Raw genomic sequence first — 17532 nt, 5'->3', positions numbered from 1 at the left:
GGAATGCCTCTGTGTGTGTGAGATTCTCTTGCTGAAGGTGGCTTTGGTTCCATTCTAAATGCAAATATGGGGTGTCTACTGAAAAACTGTCCTTCCCCCTCCTTCTCCACTAGCAGGGTAATAGAGAGTTGAGTTTTCATGATCTGTATAAATGACATTTAATGTATCATTTCAACCTCTAAAGACAAATGGGTCTTCCCTCTTTGGGGGATCCCTGACGGAATCTGGCCACTGCTGAGTAAGAGAAAAGCCCTGCCTTAGGCTGTTGATTTCGGTCAATGTCACTGCCCTTTCCTGGCCTCGGTTTCTTTATCTATAATGAGAACATTGGGCAAGGAAGTTCTCGGTTCCCAAGTTCTGAGAAGATGAAATGAATTGCAGCCACCAAGGAGGTACCGTGACTGCCGAATGTGTGTATCACAGGTCCACGGTGACGGCGGGCTGCAGCCGTGCACTGATGCGGGTGCCCTGTCGCTCATGTGCCTTCTCCCCACCCCCTCTCCCCGTTCTAGTATAACGCGGACAAGGCCATCGTGGACAGTGGCACCACACTGCTACGCTTGCCCCAGAAGGTGTTTGACGCCGTGGTCGAGGCAGTGGCCCGCACGTCTCTGGTGAGTCCTCAGGATGAATCTCAGAGGTCACACCAGGTCATGACCGCATGCTGGGGAATACCGCCGCGTAGCCTAACAGTCTCCGTCTGAGGGTTTTGAGGTGGTTTTGTTTTAATGATTACTTATTAAGTTCACAGTCTTATTCTTTGATATTAACCAGCAAATAATTCCTTCACTTTAACCTCAGAGGACTTGGATCTGAAGGTGTGGTGCTTCTTAGGATCTCAAATAACATTGTAGTTAGCGTAGTACTTTTTTAATCTAAGGGGGAAAAGAACCACTTGGCAATACACTATAGTAAAGTAAGTAGTAAACCAGGAATATGTTTGTAGCCTTTAAAACAAACCAAAAATTGTACTCCTTTTTTGGCCTTCATCCAAGCTATGCTGGGATTGTAATTCCTACTTCTGTAAGAGAATGAGATTCACAGAAGACAAAGGGTAATCCACCAATGTAATAATTCTTTTATGGCCGTGCTTTGAAATACAATTAAAATCATGGTCAAGGACAACATGCCTTTTGAGGGCCTGGTTAACAGTATTCCCAGTGTGACCCCAACTTTCCAGTTAGTTCAAGGCAACAGGATAGACCACAGGGCATTAAGTGGGAGGACCGCAGCCTTAAAGGGCAGATGGAATTGAATTTCATCTCTAGCTTCTGCCACTTATTAGCTGAGTGCCTGGAGAGGGCTCTTGTGCCCCTTGAGAGTCTCCGTGTTCTTGTCGTGGGGCTGTGAGGAGGGTCGGGCGTAAAAGCCTGGCACCATGTGCTCGGGCAAGAAGAGCTTCTATTTCATGTCCAAACCACAGTGCTACTACTGTTTGTCTCGACACAAGATAAACGTTTCTCTCGACTTCGTGGGTGTCTTCATTAGCATCTGTTCACGCAGGGCCACCCTGGCAAAGTGACCAAAAATGAGCGTTTCCTGCACAAAGTCTTTCTATTGGCACTGACCCCAGTTGGGGCTGACAGTCCCACAACTCCACCGGGCTGGCCAAATCCAAAGAATGATTGATAGGAGATGCACAGCAGTTGCTCTATTACAGGTGACAGCAGGACAGGGGAAGGAAGAGCAGGGTTTTTGCTTGTCCTGGACCCAGACTTGAAAAGTCTGAATGTGCTGTCGGAAGAGCAGCAGGCACGTCAGAAGAATGCAGAGGGGAAAAAGCAGGAAGAAACAACACCGAGGTCCTTTGTGAGCTGAAAGGTCAAGGGAGCAGCGGACTGCCTTTTTCATCCACTGCGTGTCTAATATCTGCTGAATCAGAAAAAACTGGCCGGTCACATTCTTAGTGCCTTAAATTTAGAAAACTGGCTGAAAACCAGACTGTGCTGGAAATGCAGAGCGATATGCTGCCTCCTTCAGAGTAAAACTGGCCTCAGTGAAAGTAACACGAGCACCTTCAGATTTGCTGTTCTGAGCTAGGGGCGTTTGACAGCCGTCCCAAGGACGTTCTGCATCAGTGTGTGACTCCAACAAGCCCGTGGCCAGCCTGGGTCTCTGCAGAGCCCGTGACTTCGGCGGGGACCAGCAGGACTGTGGCAGAGGGGCGCTAGCACCCCTGAGGTCAGCACAGCGCGTGTCCAGCAGCGCCTGACTGTAATTAAAGCACGAGAAGGAATGAGAGTACAAAATTTGTCTGCCTCGTCTAAAATTATCCTCTGATTTCAGTGGCTCCATCAGGAGGGAGAGGCCTGGGGAGGATGTTTGTCTGGAGCAGGGAAAGCTCAGCGAGGGTGGGAGCTGTCTCTGTCTCATGGTGCGTGGACCAGAGACGTGCGCGTTCTCTCTCTCTGCCAGGTTCATCTCAGCCGGCTCTCTTGGCTTAGGTTTTCTTTCTTAGTTAAGGAGAGGACCGGCTTTGAAGAGTTAAACACCATACAGATGCCGGGCTCTGTCTCTGGGCCTAGATTCTTCAGATGGCATTTTAGAAATGAATGATTTGTAGGTCCGTAGTTCTTTTTAATTATTGAAGTATAGTTAATTTGCAATGTTGTGTTACTTTCAGATGTATAGCAAAGTGATCCAGTTATACATACATAGGTATTCTTTTTCAGATTCTTTTCCGTTATAGGTTATTGCACGATATTGAATATAGTTCCCTGTGCTCTATGTAGGTCTGTAGTTTTAAATGAGCCTGGTGGGGAGTGCTGTGTTTGGCGGGGACCTGGGCTTCCTTCCTGCCCAGCTGTGGCCCCCTTGTCAGCTCAGGCACGGTGCTTCTCCCTCTGTAAGACCCAGAAGGAGGAAGACACCTGCTGTAAATTGACTTCTGACTTTCAACTCTATGATCTGAATGTCCAAACTCTCCCCCGGGACACAAGGCTTGTCCCCCAGGGAGGCTTTCCAGACTTGCAGGCACCTCTTTGGAGGCAGACGGTCCCCCATCCAGTCCTGAGCTGTGCCTCTTAGGCAAGTTACTTGGCCCCTCTGAGCCTCATTGTTCAGCTGGAAATTGGAGCTCTGTGCCCTCTCGTGCAACCCTAGCCACGCTTCACTTTTCCTGGAATCCAGCAAAGTGACTGCCCCACCCCTTCTCAGCTCATCCAGCGAGGGGTCCTTCCCTGTGATACATATTTCAAACTGGCTTCATTCTTATAAAATGTACAAACCTATGAAGGCCAGCATTAGAGACTTTGCAAATCGGCACTGACAGTTTCAGTGGAGAACCTGTGATGGGTGAAGAGACCGCAGGAGCTTCCTCCCGGTTCTCTGCCCCGAGGGCGGCGGCACATGGCCGCGAGGCCCTGAGCAGGCAGCTCTCACTCCGTATTCGTCCACGGACACCCAGTTTGCTCACTTTCTATCTTCCTTGACCTCTGCAGCACCCCTGCTCACCTTCCTTACCTGTTCTCTCAGCTTCCGTAACACCCTCCTCCCAGGACCTCTTCTAATGCCTGTGTTCCTCTTCATGGGGGTCTCCTTTGCTGCTCCCTTTCTCAGGGTGGGTCCTACGCCCCTTTCTTCTCCCTGTACCCTCTCCTAAGCGATCCCATCCATGGCCACACCATCACTTCCCACCCATCGGTCACTGACTTTCAAACGCATCTGTCTAGCCCAGGCTGATTCCTTGGAGGTTAGACTCAAAGAACCAGTGACCTACACAAATCCTGCTTGGATGCCTTAATCCCACCCCATGTGCCACAGCGCTCAGATCCCTGATAAATGATCTCTGATAAATGCACGATGGTGCCCCTAGGTCCTTCCCAGCCTCATCTCCTGCCCCTTCCTGTCCTCAGCGCCAGCCTCCATGGCCATCACGTTGTCTAGTGGGACAGGTTCCATGCCCTGCCTGCTCTCCCCACCACATCTCCCTGACGCCCACCTGCCCCTCAACTCAGCTCATGTGCTTCTTCCTCGGGGACCTTGACAGATACCCCTTCCTCCCAGTCAACACTCTTCCAGCTCCACCCCACATACCCGTCACATGCCCTCCTAGCTCCGCCCCTGTCACATGCCCTCCTAGCTCCTCCCCGTCACATGCCCTCCTAGCTCCACCCCGCCACATGCCCTCCTAGCTCCTCCCCGTCACATGCCCTCCTAGCTCCTCCCCGTCACATGCCCTCCTAGCTCCTCCCCATCACACGCCCTCCTAGCTCCTCTGCGTCACACGCCCTCCTAGCTTCACCCCCGTCACACGCCCTCCTAGCTCCTCTCTGTCACATGCCCTCCTAGCTCCTCCCCGTCACATGCCCTCCTAGCTCCTCCCCCGTCACATGTGCTCCTAGGTCCTCCCCCGTCACATGTCCTCCTAGCTCCTCCCCGTCACATGCCCTCCTGGCTCCTCCCCGTCACATGCCCTCCTAGCTCCTCCCCGTCACATGTCCTCCCCTGTCACATGCCCTCCTAGCTCCTCCCCATCACGTGCCCTCCTAGCTCCACCCTGTCACATGCCCTCCTAGCTCCGCCCTGTCACATGCCCTCCTAGCTCTGCCCTGTCACATGCCCTCCTAGCTCTGCCCCATCACATGCTCTTCTAGTTCTGACCTGAGCAGTGCAGTGTGCTGGGTGTGTTAAAAGAGACACATCCAACATAGTCCTTCCCTCAGGGAGCTGGCAGAAACAGGGCAGGCCTGCTCTGGAAACTTCAGTGGGCCTGCTGAGAAGGCACAGAAGTAATTTGTAATTAACTTGCAGATTCAGCAGTTAGTGGATAAGCATGGTTGGCATTGCCCTTCTGGTCCCCGGATGAGAGGCACAGGTGAACAAACATTCTGCATTGTCGGCCATTCATTTTTTTACCCACAAACATTCCCTGAGTCTTTCCTGTGGGCCAGGTGTTAAGGCTATGAGGAGGAGTTGGGGGAGCAGACAGCACACCTGTGTCGTTAGAAGAATCAGATTCTAGTGCAAGAAACAGAAGTTAACCAATCACACCAATAAATTTAAAATTAAAACTGCTACAAGGAGAAAGGTCAAGGAGGAGAGATATATGGTGGAGTACCAGCACTGTGGGGGGCAGTCAAGGAGGGCTTCCTGGACAAGGTGGCATTGGAGGTGAGATCTGGGGGAGGAGAAAGATGTTCCAGAAGAGCAGAGAGCCCCCGCAGGGCTCTGCATCAGTAGGAAGCTTACTGGGCTCAGGGAATTTATAGGGAACTTGATGCCCAAAAGGGCCTTGAGCACCACATTTAAGATCTGGTCTGTCTTCTAAAGGGTATTGCCTACTACAGTGTGACCTTGGGTGAGTTATTTCACTTCTCTGAGCATTGGTTTCCTCATCTGTAAAGTGGAGGGGATGATATTACTGCCCTGATGTGGGTGTTTGAGGATTAAAGTACTTAGTGCTGCGAAGTGCTCCTAGCAGTGCCCAATACCAGTAAGTTTTCCACATGCCTCGGTAATTTTAATAATTGTGATTTTGTCATCACCGTCACTCTTCCAGAGGACTGATGTCTTGCTTTACATCCAAATTAAGCAGTGTTTATCGCCACGGGCATCTGGCAAGGTAATGAGGAGAGCTGAGAGCTGCTTCCTGTTGTTCTGCCAGACTCGTCATTGTTTGTCATGTGATCTTGTTTTGTCTAGATTCCAGAATTCTCTGATGGTTTCTGGACGGGGTCCCAGCTGGCATGCTGGACAAATTCTGAAACACCTTGGTCTTATTTCCCTAAAATCTCCATCTACCTGAGAGATGAGAACTCCAGCAGATCATTCCGCATAACTGTCCTGCCTCAGGTATGAACTTGGACTGTGTTTTCTCTTTTTTAACATGGAACGTGCAAAAGTAAAGCACTTCATGCAGAATGAGTGCATTTCAATATTACACCTGTATTAGGTCACAATTACCATGATAGTGCTGCGTAACAAACAGCCACAAAATCCAGCGGCTTTAATCAGTGAGCTTGTATTTCTGCTCGTGAGTCTGGGCAGGTCTGCTGGTCTCGGCTGGCTTGCTCACATGGTCTCTAGTCAGCTGGTGGTTGGCCAGGGATAGGTTGGCCTTGGTTTAGGATGATCTCCGACGGCCACACTTGCATATCTGGTGGCCCGATTGGTGGAGGGGTGGGGCCATTGTCTCTCACCACCCAGCAGCTGCCTTAGACAGTGGCAGCAGGATTCTGTGAGAGAGAAAAGAGACCTGCAGGTGCTCCTGAAGTCGAGGCCCTGGGACTGGCCACCACCTCTTGCACAATGCTTCCCAAACCAGGCCAGGGGCAGCCCGGATAACCGGGGTGGGGACGTAGACACCACCTCCCAACGGGAAGAGCTGCAAGGTCACATCACAAGGGTGTGGCTACAAGGAAAGTTAAGAATTGAGGCCGTTTTTGCAGAATCTACCACAACATCAATATATGTTTACTTCTGATTTATTTATGAATAGAGACTAACACTGGATGCTCAGAGATGGAAACAGCAGTTTTTCCGTATTCAGAAAATCGTTGATTCCTCCTTTATCCTAAGCATCTTGTTACATAGACCAAGTTCCGTCTTCCCCCGTCATGTGTCTCACCTCTTCCTCCCCCTCTCCATCCCCAGAGCCCTCACTCACATCCCCTCTCACTACCACCTCAGGACCCTCCACACACCCCCACCCTCTCCTCCTTCTAAAACTATCGCCAGATTCATCTTGCTAAGCCACAGCTCTCCACCCCACTACTACAGTCCTGGAGGCCTCATTCGCCAGTGTGGCTTTCCATGACCTCACGGGACCCGTGCTGACTCCCCAGCCTATTTCCTGCTGCGCCCTTGACCCTGCACTCTTGGTGGCTCTCCTCCAGCACTGGGTGCCCGCTGCCGTCTCCTCGCCTTTGCTTCCGCCAACCCCCTGCCTGAAATGCCCCCTCCTCCCCACTCCATCTGTGTATCCACATTCTTCCCATCCTTTAAGATCCAGTGCAAACAACCCCTCTTTGTTGAACCTCTGCTGAGCAGAATGACCCATTGGTAAGCTTGCCCTTCAAACTCATAATGCATGTTTTCTAGTCTCCACTCATCTGGCCCAGAATCATATCTTCAGGGTAGAGTTTATGCCCTTGGCTTTTTCACTTGACTTCTTTTTTCTCTAATCGCACACACACTTATATTTCTTCCCCCATTAAATTCTTAATTCCTTGAAGGTGAGAACCATGAGGTTTAAAGATCATCCTTCCTTCCCTAGCATTGCCATGTGGTAGAGGGTGGTGCATAATAATAACTGTTTGTTGAATGGACAGATCAATGTGTCTTTGTTGCAGTTTGCTGAATTTGGGATAAAGGAGTGGGACTGGGGGATAGGGAGAGAGGAATAATTTCAGAAGAAAAAAGTAAATGATAATTTGGCTTTTCCCCATTCTCAACCTTATATGGGGGGAAAGCGCATTCCACAAATGGAGAGTTGTAGGGGAAAGGATTGAAAGCTTTATGAGAAATACGGCCCAACAGAGGACACATACGCTGAGAGCTGGAAGCTTGAGTTATATTCTCAGTACTGCCCTTGACTCACACTATAACTTTGAACAAATCACGTAGCCCTTTCTGTGTCAGTCCCTTTAACTATAAAAAAGAAATAATAATACTTGCCAAAGACGTTTTCAGAAGAGCGCAGTATCCTTGGATGAACAGCACCGCATAGAGTGGTGTTCGGATGATATGTTTTCAGCATCCTTAAAATAACGTGCTCTCTGTGATTAAATTTTGGTCAGCCCAACAGCAAAATGTGGACATTATTTCATCAAGGCGATTTGTAACTAAAGTTGAAACCCAGCTTCAGGACAAAGGTGAATGTGAGCTGGAGAATAAATGGCATGTGGGTGAGTCGACAGTCAGGGACTCATAAGAAGTAGGAGGAAAGCAGGCATTCATGGGGAAAATCTATAATTATGTCCAGGGCAGGCAGAGCTGAAGGTCTGCTGGGGACCGCCAGCCATTTTTAGGGCTGAGCACTGGGGAGCGTGAAGATATAATGAGGGATGTTTGGGAGTATTGCATTTAATTTGCATAACTCTGGATAAGAATTCAGTTTTATTCTCACTTACAAGACTGTAGATATCTTTTGCCTAATTTTGACATTGTCCACATTTTCACTTTTTAAAAATCTGCTTTCCCGTGTTTTCCTGATGTATTCACTGTCCCAATCCCGTTTGCTTTCCATTGCCTTGTTGAGAAAGGATGGCAGTTATGAACCATGACCCGATGAGAACCTCACAAGCACACGCCTGGGAACAGCGCTGGGGGTCCCCTCCTAACACCCCAGCTCTGCCCAACTGAAGCCCTTCCTAACACTCAGGCCAATCATCAAGGCTCCTTGTCACCAAAGTTTTAGAATGAGGCCCCTGCCCAGGACCGCTCAGGCACCAGCAGCAGTAGATGTGGGCAATTGACTGCTAGTGCGGAAGAGTCACGCCGAAAAACAGTGTGTCCATCCCCAGCCTATCTTCCAGAAACACATGGGCTGCATCCTATTCGGCCTGTCTAAAAAAGCAGCCCCCAAGCCCAACCCACAGGCAAATTCTGATTTTTTTTTTCATATAATCCTAAAAACGTAAATAGTTTCAGTCTAAATACCACCGGTTTGTCTATTTGTGCTATTTTAGTTAGAAGGCAGGCATTTTATTCTGAGACCCAGCAATACTGGAGCTTTCCCAACATGTTACAGAATTTACAGTCTGGAATTTTTATTGGAAGTCAACTGGCGCACACACAGAAAGGACAGAGGGAAAGATACAAACTCAGTTTGTATCAGTGTCATCATTGGCATTTTATTTGGTGATTTTGGGGGGTTTAGTATGGAATTAGTTCATTCAAAGGTAGGAGTGTGTGTGTGTATGTTCTAGGACCTGCTTACGGAGCCCTAAATGGAAGCGTTTCGGTGGTAGCCAAGTGTATCGCCATCTTTTCGTAATGTACGTTGACCCTCAGGAGACGTTGTCTGTTTCATCACACTGCTCAAGCTCATTCATTTAATACCCATTTGCTGAGGCCCCACTGTGTGCCCGCATGTACCAGATGCCTAGGTGCCCAGACTATGTGAAGAATAGGATGATCCCTTGCCTCGAAGAAGGGTTTACAGACAGACATCAATCCGTGCAGGGTTCTAACTGCTGGACTCACCACCTGGACATGGCAGCTGCTTGATGTCCAGCAGGTTATGACTCTGGGAACAGTCCTGGCGTGTCCTTGCTCACCTTCATGCCTTGAGACCCCTTTCCCTCCGGCCCTCCCTGCACGGGGCAAGTGCACTGATGTTCATCTTCCTCACGTGTCAGTTCGATCATGTACGTTTTGATCATGCGGGGAGCGTGTGCTGTTGTTCATCTTTGTACGGCTGGTACTGAGGACAGCGTCTAGGCCTTATTAAGTGCTCAGTAAGTGTTGAGCACGTAGACGACAGATGGATGGATGGACAGATAGACATCTCCTGGATGGGTGTACCTGTGCACAGTCAGAGGTGGTGTGCATGTTCCTATCACTTCAGTAGTGTTTATCACCAGGCACATGGTCCCAGCTCCTGGATGTCAGGGCTGGTAGCATCCTCTCCATCCTCCGTAGCTCCCAGGGCACCTTGGAGAGTCTGAGCACACGGCAGCCTCGACAGTTTGGTGACGTTGCCTGACTCGTGTTTTTTCTTGTTTGCTCTTTCCTCTTCAACAGCTTTACATTCAGCCCATGATGGGGGCTGGCTTGAATTATGAATGTTACCGATTCGGCATTTCACCGTCCACAAACGCGCTGGTGATTGGTGCTACCGTGATGGAGGGCTTCTATGTGGTCTTTGACAGAGCTCGGAAGAGAGTGGGCTTCGCAGCCAGCCCCTGTGCAGGTAAGCGATGCTTGAATTGGACAGGGGGCCCTCACAAGGGCACCTGATGTCAGATAACTGACTTGGAAGCAGTTCTTGATGATGAATCAGTTGGCATTGAATTCTTTCACTCACGCCTATCTCAGAGATCAAAGTCTTATCCTCAAAGTGTACTGGGGGATTGCGGAGAGGAGTAAGTGAGAATAACCCATGTCAGACTTTTAGTCCAGTGCTTGACACATGGCAAATGTGCAATAAATGTTAGTCATTGCAATTATCTCTCATATTAAACTTAAAACGGCATCTCATACCAGGAATAAAAATACTCTGTGGGGCCTTGGGGATAAATTACAGTTTTTGGACAGTAAAAGCAAAATGAATAAAAAAGAAAATGCATAGATAAGCTGTGTGTATTTTCTTCCTCAAAGATATCCTCGTTATGAAATCAGAGGTAAATGCCTGTCATTGCTATTTCTAGAAATTCTAAAATCGTGAGTGTATTTTTCTCATAGTATTTTTTCTGAAGAGTTGCTATGAGGGTGACACGGCAGCATTATTCGGTGAGGTCTAGCTTAAGGAATGGGTGGATCTTCAGAGAAACCAGGAGAGCACAGTAAAGTTGATACACAGTAAAGTTGACTTCCACTTGGAAATGCCACAGAGTTAGCGGCTTGCTTGAAATGAAGTGTTCCCACAGCACACGATTTACAGGGAGAATCAGGTACTTCTGACCGATAGCCCAAGCTAGCGAGGAGAAAGCAAATCATAGAAGTAGCAGGAGATGGAGTCGCTGGAGGGATGGAGAAAGCACGTGCACCATGGCGGAGGCCGAGAGAGATGCCGCGCTCAGGATAGGGTTTCAGAGGACTGAAAATGTCCCAGTACATTGGATTTGGGATCAGGAACAGAAGGGAATCCCCAAGTTGTACTGGTAACATGCTAAAGAGGAGAACAAGAAATGTGAAGTAGAAAAAGAACTGACAACAAAAAGATAAAACAAGAAAATCAAGGGTTGTAGTGAAATACAAGACTGCCATGTAGTGAAGGAAAGAAAATACGGACATGATGAAGAAAAAAGTCTTAGACATTAGATGTAGTTGTATGACAGGCAGGGATGCTGGCTGACCATGCTGGTAGCCTGTACTCGGACCAGACCTTCACTCTGATCTAAAACCAGCCAGGGGGTTTGGAGGCAAACAGAGGAGGTGAGGGTACACAGGCAAAATGCCAAATGATCACAGCTGATTTATTCAGGAGGTGAGGTTTCAGTTCTTATTTCTTACTACCTAAATTGTGGTCTTAAAATAGAGGCCCAGTAAATAAAGCAGGTAAGTGATGCTTCATATTCTTGTTTCAACACGCTGTCTATTCCCACGAAGTAGAATAACAATTTGGAGAACAGAAAAAGAGAAATATTCAATGGAAAAATTAAGTATTAGGCCAGTTCATATTCTATATAAATAAAATCATCTAACCCCAGGTACATCTTTGATATCTTGCTATATATCTTCTTAATATCAGTGCAGATTTCTTTGTATTAGTGAAAAGGCTTGGAATCCTTGAGACTTGACATTTTCTTTTTATCTTAGTCATGAGTAAATGTTTACCTTTCAGCTGTGTATTAACTCTTTCAACCTGTTAGATTATCACTGAAAGAGAGCTTTCTCTGTAGCATTACCTGGGACTGTACAACCTGGAACACCACTGTATCTCCCAACTGTGACTCTTTGCCTTCTTCTAACCCAGAGGATCTAAGAACTACAGCAATTTCCCCACAGTTTCTGTTCTCTTGTTAAATACCATTAAAGTAGAGGCTATGATGGCAACAGCTGTTATATCATCCACTTTACTTAATACCCCAGAGAGTTAATCACTGTATGTTTCCAGAGTGAGTGACTGTTGCAAAGAGTTTAATACTAAGTGTCTCTAAGCAGGCCGTCTCTTGCACTTCATCATGAATTCTTTGTTAGGTGCTCTTATACTACTTTTTTGTGGCTATTTTTTTTTTAAATGTACTTAAGGCCTTTGTACTTAAACATTAGATTTTACCAGCAGTGGGAATATACTCTGATATGTCTCCTCTTTAGTGCAGATTGTTTAGCCATTAAAATAATTACTTCCCTCAGGGCAGCAGTTAGGAGCTAGACAATGGTCTAAATAAAGCACCATAGTAAGTGGAAGAGATACCCTGCCTTTCTTTTCCTTTTTAAAAAGTGTTTATTTTTAAGTTATAGCATGTTTTAAATAACAAAATGTTTTCAATTGCAAGAAATCATATATACACACTTGGGAACACTCAGATTTAACAAATGCTAACATTTTGTTATGTTTTCTTCAAAAATTTTTCATAGAAATAAACATAAATATAGCCCCATGCCACTGCCTTCCTCAGAATTACTCTTTATCCTGAAATCTGTGTATATTCTTCTCCTAATTACCGCACACTTATAATTTCACTTTGTGCTTATAACTACCTTGGATTAGTTATCCATTGCTATATAACAATTACCCCCAATTTAGCAGCATTCCATGGCCTTGTGCAGGTGCCTAGGAGCAGGAATTGAGAGGGGGCGTAGCTGGTGGTTCTGGCCCATGGACTCTTGTGAGGCTGCAGCCACCTGAAGGCTGGAGGGTCCACTTCCAAGTTCACTCACGTGGTTGTTGGCAGGAGTCCTCTTTCCTCACCATCTGGACCTCATCACTGGCCTGCCTGAATGTCTTCAAGGTAGGGCACTGATCACCCAAGAGCAAGTGATCCTAGAGAGAGGGAGAGAGAGAAAGCACGCAACAGAGTCCCCAGAACAGAAGCCACAGCCCTTTTATGACCTAATCTTAGAAGTGCCATGCTATCACTTCTGCCTACTCTTCTGGTCACACAGAGCAACCCTGGTTCTATACTACTTGGGAGGGGACTACACTGAGTAGATATCAGGCAGCAGGGGTCACTGAGGGTCATCTTAGAACCTGCCTACTGTATACTTATAAATGAGTACCTATACCAAAACGTAGGATCGTTTGTTTTGGTGTTTTGGCATTTTTTAATTTATATGAATGCCTTAGTGCTGTGCATATTCCTTGTCAACTTGCTCTGATTGCTCGACTTTACATTTGGTAGCATTTCCATGTTGAAATGAGCACTAGGTCATTCATTTTGACTGCTGTGTAGTATTCCATTGTGAGAATATACCCAGATTATTTACCCACTCTGGCCTTGAGTAACATGTGGGTCATTTCTGATATTTCAACTGTGTTGAACATCTTTGTGCACGTGAGTGAGATCTTCTGGAAATGGAATTTCTAGGTGATTTGCTATGCCAGCCTTCAGTGTTACTGCCTGCTGACTAATTTGTCTTCCAAGTAGCTGGACCACCAAAGTTATACAAGAATTTTCATTCCCTCAAAGTATTATCATATTTGTTTTGTTTTCTTTTTTGCCAATGTGTGTATGAAATAGTGCCACATTTTAATTAATTGCTCCTGAGATGACATAACTTTTGATATGTCTATGGGATGGTTAAGCTTTTTCTCTGATAGTGAATTTTTCTATTAACAGCTTGTGCACGTTTTTCTAATTACTTTTTATTGACATACATAAGTTCTTTATATATTTTAGATACTGATTTTCTGGGTTATATGCATGGCACATATTTTCTCCTAATCTCTCCGGCTTTTCTTGGGTTTTGTGTCTTTTATTTACATTTTTAATTTAATGAAGTAAAATTTACTAATCCCTTTTTATGGCTTCTATTCTGTACTTTATTTGAGAAATTCTCCCTTTCTCTAAAAAAATAGAGATTATTTTTCTTCTAAAGGTACTTTATACTTTTGTTTCATTTTCTTCTCAAATGTGAAGTAGGAATCTAATTTTTATGAGGCCACTGAATTTTCTCAGCATCATTTATTGAATATATGTTTTCCCACTGATTTTTTCAATATTTTATTGTAAAAAAATTTAATATACAAAAAAGACTAAAAATAATACAATAACGTCCTGTATACTGACCATCTAGACTTAAACATTTTGCCATGTATCAGTAAGTGTATATGTATATATATATTTTTTGCTGAACCATTTGCAAATAAGTTGCAGACATCATGACATTTCACCCCTAAATATTTCATTGTTTATCTCTTAAAAGTAAGTACATTCTCCTAACTAACCATAATATCAATATGACATCTAAAAAGGTAACAATATTTACCTAATATCGTACAATATCTAAGCCATATTCAACTTTCCCCAGTTGTCCCAAAAATGTTTTCCTTAGCTTTTACTTTTTTTTGAAGGCCAGTTGTATTATAGAATGTATCATACTCAGATTCATCTGAGTATTTCCTGATGGTATCATTTAACATTTTTGTTTGATATCATATTCATATTTCCTGGAAACTTAGGACTAGAGGCTTGATTAGATTCAGGTTAAATATTTTTTGCAAGGTACCTACTGAATTTTAATAATTTCTTTGTCATGTATATATATCTGGGTCTATTTCTGAGCATTCTGTTCTGTCCCAGCGGGGATAGTTGTGTATCTCTGTGCTGTAACATATGGTTTTAATTTCTGTAGTTTATAATAAGATTCAATGTCTGGTAGGTGTTTGACTCTTCTCCTTATTCTTCTTTAAAATTGTCCTGGCTACTTTTATCCTGTTATTCAGCTTGTCAAGATCCCTGAAGAATCATATTGAGATTTTGATCAGAACTACATTGAATTTATAGATTCACTTGAGAAGACATCAAATTTTTACTGTATGAGTCTTTACCCCATGAATGTGCTAAATCTCATTTGTTTAGGTCATCTTTGATGTCCTACAGCAAGGTCCTGTGGTTTTCTCTAAAAAGGTCTTACACGTATACTTATTACTAGATACCTGTTAGCGCTTACTGTTATTATAGGTGAGATTATTTAAAATTGTATTTTCTAATGGATTATTTGGTATACAGGCTTTCCATTTTATTGTGTAGTAATCTTCTGTCCAGCCACCTTGCTGGATTCTTCGTTTTTTAAATAGTTGTTAGAATCCCTTGGATTCTCTTTGGAAAGGTAGATGATCTGCAAATAATACGCTTTTTAGCATTTCTAATCTTTTATCTTTTAGTTATTTTTCTTTTACTGATGCTTTTAGAGACACTATTGAATAGAAAATAGTGATGGACATTTCTCCTTACTTTAATGGGGGTGATTAAAATACTTCACCATTGAGCATAATGGATGGGTTAGGTTTGTGGAAGTCCCTTCCAATCCTCAATTAAGGGATTCCTATTTGCTGACATTGTTTAGTATGACTTTTAAAAGGCTGTTCAACAGTTTCTACTAATGTTAAAAATACTCCTACTCAATGGATTTGAGCAAATTTCACTCTTAGCTATATGCAAAGGAGAAATGAACGTGTATGTCCACTGAAAGACTTGACCAGAAACAGCTTCATTCATAAAACTAACCAAAGTGCTGCATTCATGATAATTACATAAAACTATCATTCTCATCAAACTAAAAACAGTCCAAAGTCCTTCAAAGGAGAATGGATAAATAAATGGTCATCTTTCCATTCACTGGGACACTACACAGCAATTTTCTTTCTGCTACAGAATGTACTTTAGGATTTCTCTTATAAAAGTTTGTGAAAGGTAATTTTTATTTTGCCACACCTCTTGAATCATAATTTAGCTGTGTGTGGAATTTAGGTCAACCGTTTTCCCTTAGTGTTCTGGAGATGCTATTTTATTACTCTCCTGCCATCATAATTGCTGGTGAAAAGACTCCAGTGAGTTTCAGTTGTTATACCTTTAAGGGTAATCTATTCCTTCTCTCTGGGTGCTGTTGAGACTTGTTTCATTTTAAATTTTTAGCGTTTTGAACTTTCACCATGATATATCTAGATATAGATTTTTTTTTTTTTTTTGCGGTACACGGACCTCTCACTGTTGTGGCCTCTCCCGTTGTGGAGCACAGGCTCCGGACGCGCAGGCTCAGCGGCCATGGCTCATGGGCCCAGACACTCCGTGACATGTGGGATCTTCCCAGACCGGGGCACGAACCCGCGTCCCCTGCATCGGCAGGCGGACTCAACCACTGCGCCACCAGGGAAGCCCTAGATTATTTTTTCATCTTGCTCAAGACTCACTGTGCTCTCTGATTCTGACAACTCATGTTCCTTGTCATCAACCCTAGAAAATTCTCAGCTGTATCTCCACACCCATTCCTGTACTCTCATCTAATCTCCTATGAAATAAATTTTGGGAGTTCTCGTTATTTCCTCCATAACGCTTGACCTTTCATTCATATTTTCTTTGCTGCATTTTGTGTAGGTTCCTCAGGTACATCTTATATTGGTCTAGTTCTCTCTTCAGTTCTCTCTCTTCTCTCTCTATTTAACCTATTCTGTGAGTTTTAAATTATGTTGGCTGTATTTTTCATTTTCAGAAATTCTGTTTTGTACTTTCTCAAATGTACTAGTTTACCTTTCTGTAGTGGCCTGTAATAATTTTGTTGTGGCTTGTATTTCCTTTATCTCCTTTATCATTTTTTACTTAATTTTAAAAAACGGTTGGGTAGTATTCAAAAGGTACAGTGATTATACAGCACCCCACTCTCTCAGATTCAATCACATGAGTACATAAAATCTTCCCTCGTTATTACTTTTTTGAGCCTCATGATCTCCTATTGTATGGATGTTTCCTAATTTGTTTAATTAATCTTTATTGATAGGCATTTATGTTGTTTCTAATCTTTTGTTGTTACAACAGTGCTGCAATGGATACCGTTTATATATGTCTATTCACAGATAAGAAAGTATACTTCCAGGTTAGATAACTAGAAGTAGAATTACTGGGTTGAAGGGTGTATCATTTGTAATCGTGGTGAATATTGTCACATTGCTTTCCATAGAGGTTATACTCGCTTATACCTGACTATACTAGTTCTCTAGCAATGTATGTGATGGCCTGTTTCTCCAGTCAGACTCACCAACATAGTGACGCACTTTGGGGAATTTTGCCAATCTGATAGGTGAAAAAAGATCATCTCAGTGCAGTTTTAATTGTATTGCTTTATATGGGTGAGGTTGAGTTTCTTTTCATATATCTAAGGGTGTTTGTTTTTCCTTTTCTGTGATCTACCCACTCCTATCTTTTCGCCATTTTTTTCTGTTGGGTTTTTACTTTTTGGTGTCAATTTGTAAGAGCTCTTTATGTCTTCATTTGTCTGGAGGAAGAAAAGCTAAAATTCATATCTCAATCGGAAATTATTTTTCAACTTTGCTTCTGATGAATTTTAGTGTAAAAAATGTTTACTTTTATGCATGTAAATATATCGATCTTTTGCTTTAAGTTTCTTGGGTTTAATGTCCCTTTTAAAATTACCTTTCTCACTAAAATTATTTTGTGAGTTATTTAAGTATATACTTCTATGTTTGATTTCCCTTGGCATAGAATGTACAGATTAAATCTTTTCTCCCCAAGATGACTACCAGATTGTTTCTATAACATTTATCAAATGAACTATCTTTTCTTGACTAATTTGAAATCCCACTATTACTGCACACCGAATTCAAGTAAATATTTGGGAGATATATATATATATATATATATATATATTTTTTTTTTTTTTTTTTTTTTTTGCGGTACGCGGGCCTCTCACTGTTGTGGCCTCTCCCATTGCGGAGCACAGGCTCCGGACGTGCAGGCTCAGCGGCCA

General features: G+C 44.0%; 1 protein-coding gene across 1 annotated transcript in view; it reads left to right on the top strand.

The window, feature by feature from the left end:
• The window catches only part of BACE2 (beta-secretase 2), a 94639-nt gene that overhangs the window by 57589 nt on the left and 19518 nt on the right, over positions 1 to 17532 (top strand). Inside the window, exons 6-8 of the mRNA XM_022552884.3 lie at positions 513 to 614; positions 5644 to 5793; positions 9688 to 9856. Coding sequence (XP_022408592.1) covers positions 513 to 614; positions 5644 to 5793; positions 9688 to 9856 — 421 coding nt within the window. The remainder of the gene's footprint in view (positions 1 to 512; positions 615 to 5643; positions 5794 to 9687; positions 9857 to 17532) is intronic.

Source organism: Delphinapterus leucas, chromosome 4, assembly GCF_059928025.1.
Source record: "Delphinapterus leucas isolate spDelLeu-1000000601 "Yukka" chromosome 4, BTC_Dleu_Yukka2, whole genome shotgun sequence".
Classification (NCBI taxonomy): domain Eukaryota; kingdom Metazoa; phylum Chordata; class Mammalia; order Artiodactyla; family Monodontidae; genus Delphinapterus; species Delphinapterus leucas.
This window is presented reverse-complemented; position numbering and strand designations above follow the sequence as displayed.